This window comes from Mandrillus leucophaeus, unplaced genomic scaffold (assembly GCF_000951045.1).
Source record: "Mandrillus leucophaeus isolate KB7577 unplaced genomic scaffold, Mleu.le_1.0 Scaffold1178, whole genome shotgun sequence".
Classification (NCBI taxonomy): Eukaryota; Metazoa; Chordata; class Mammalia; order Primates; family Cercopithecidae; genus Mandrillus; species Mandrillus leucophaeus.
This window is the reverse complement of record NW_012100076.1, coordinates 230,663-232,012: the sequence shown is the minus strand read 5'-3', so window position 1 is coordinate 232,012 and position 1,350 is coordinate 230,663. Positions and strand designations below refer to the sequence as shown.

Genomic DNA, 1,350 nt, shown 5'->3' with positions numbered 1-1,350 from the left:
CCAGTTGTGTGGCGGCTAGAGAGGCCGCGGACCAATGGCGAGGCGGCGGGGGCCGGTTTACCTGCTACTTTCCTGCCACCAATCATTTGGCGCACAGGAGCGCACGCCCCGAGGAGAGGACCAATCTGCGCGCGCTCCCTGGGTTTCCTCGCCCCTGCCCTCTCCCTTTCCCCTCAGGTCTCCCACTAACCGCGGCCACTGCGGTGCCCACGCCGCGCTCCTCGGGGTCGCCGGGGATGTCCCTCTTCTCTGGGTCCCCTGCTGGCTGGCGTCTGGCCGTCTGCCCTCACCCCTCCTCCTTCTCCTCCACTCGGGGCATTGCGACGAAAAGCAGCAGTTCCTGACTCCCCCCTCTCCAGCTCCATCTAGGAAACCAATTTTAGGAACATTGAGTGCCAGACCCTTCCTAAAACCCCTGGTGTGCCCAAGTCTAAACTAGAGAACGAATACTTAGTATTTCTAGAAGGTATTTCCACCCCGAGGACTGCAAGTGTTCTCACGTTCTTTGCGTTCGTCATGACCTCCAAGTGTCCCACTGGAGCTGTCATTCCCGTAGTTCCAAAGAGAATACTCGAGCGCGGAGCGATTCCATTGCCATTTCCTTCCAGTAGCCAGGTTTTGACCACTTGCTGAGGGGTAGACACCAGCCCCGCGGTAGCGCTCTCTGCTGCGAAAAGCTGTCTACGGAGCGAGACGGAAGGAAACAGTTAGAGAAAATAAAAATTTGATAACGACATGCAACTCGGTTCCTGAGAGGACAGAGACACTGACTTATTTTTGCATCCCAGGCACTTTGTAGAGGGCCTTTAGCACAAAGAAATCCCGGCTCTTCCAGATGTTAAACTCCCTGAATAGAAGGACAGCGTCTTCTTTTTCGTTATCCATCGTGCCAGCTCTCCTTTAGCGCCTGCTGGGGTAGGGTGGAGTGGTGGGGGCGGGACCGGCACCCAGCAAGTGCACCATAAATATCTGTTGGCTGGATATATGAACAAATGGAATTAAATCAATTGGCCTAATTCTGTTACCCAGACTGGCCCCCCATGACTCTAGACTTCTAGGCTGATAAGTTCTTTGAATACAGACACTGCGTTTTTTAATCTTTGTAACAGCATTGCCCATCCCCAGCTCATCGACAGGCACGGAGTGCCCAATATGTGCTTGTGGGCTGAATGCTGACTGTTTTCTAGGTCAACCACCTCGGTCGGTAGCTTGCTATTTTTCCTAAGTTTACACGCTGATGGAATCTTACTGCTACTTTGTCTCTGCCCCCATTTCATGAGGAGATCACTCTAGGTAAGTGGGACTTAAGGGAAGCACTTGACAAGATATCGTGGACAAGATGAAGAAATA

General features: G+C 53.0%; 1 protein-coding gene across 1 annotated transcript in view; it reads right to left on the bottom strand.

Moving 5' to 3' along the window:
* Window positions 1–922, bottom strand: part of ARNTL (aryl hydrocarbon receptor nuclear translocator-like) — a 112,727-nt gene extending 111,805 nt beyond the window's left edge. The window contains exon 1 of the mRNA XM_012001412.1: window positions 501–922. Within this exon, the coding sequence (XP_011856802.1) occupies window positions 501–548 (48 nt within the window). The 5' untranslated portion in view covers window positions 549–922. The remainder of the gene's footprint in view (window positions 1–500) is intronic.
* Window positions 923–1,350: the final 428 nt, after the last annotated feature.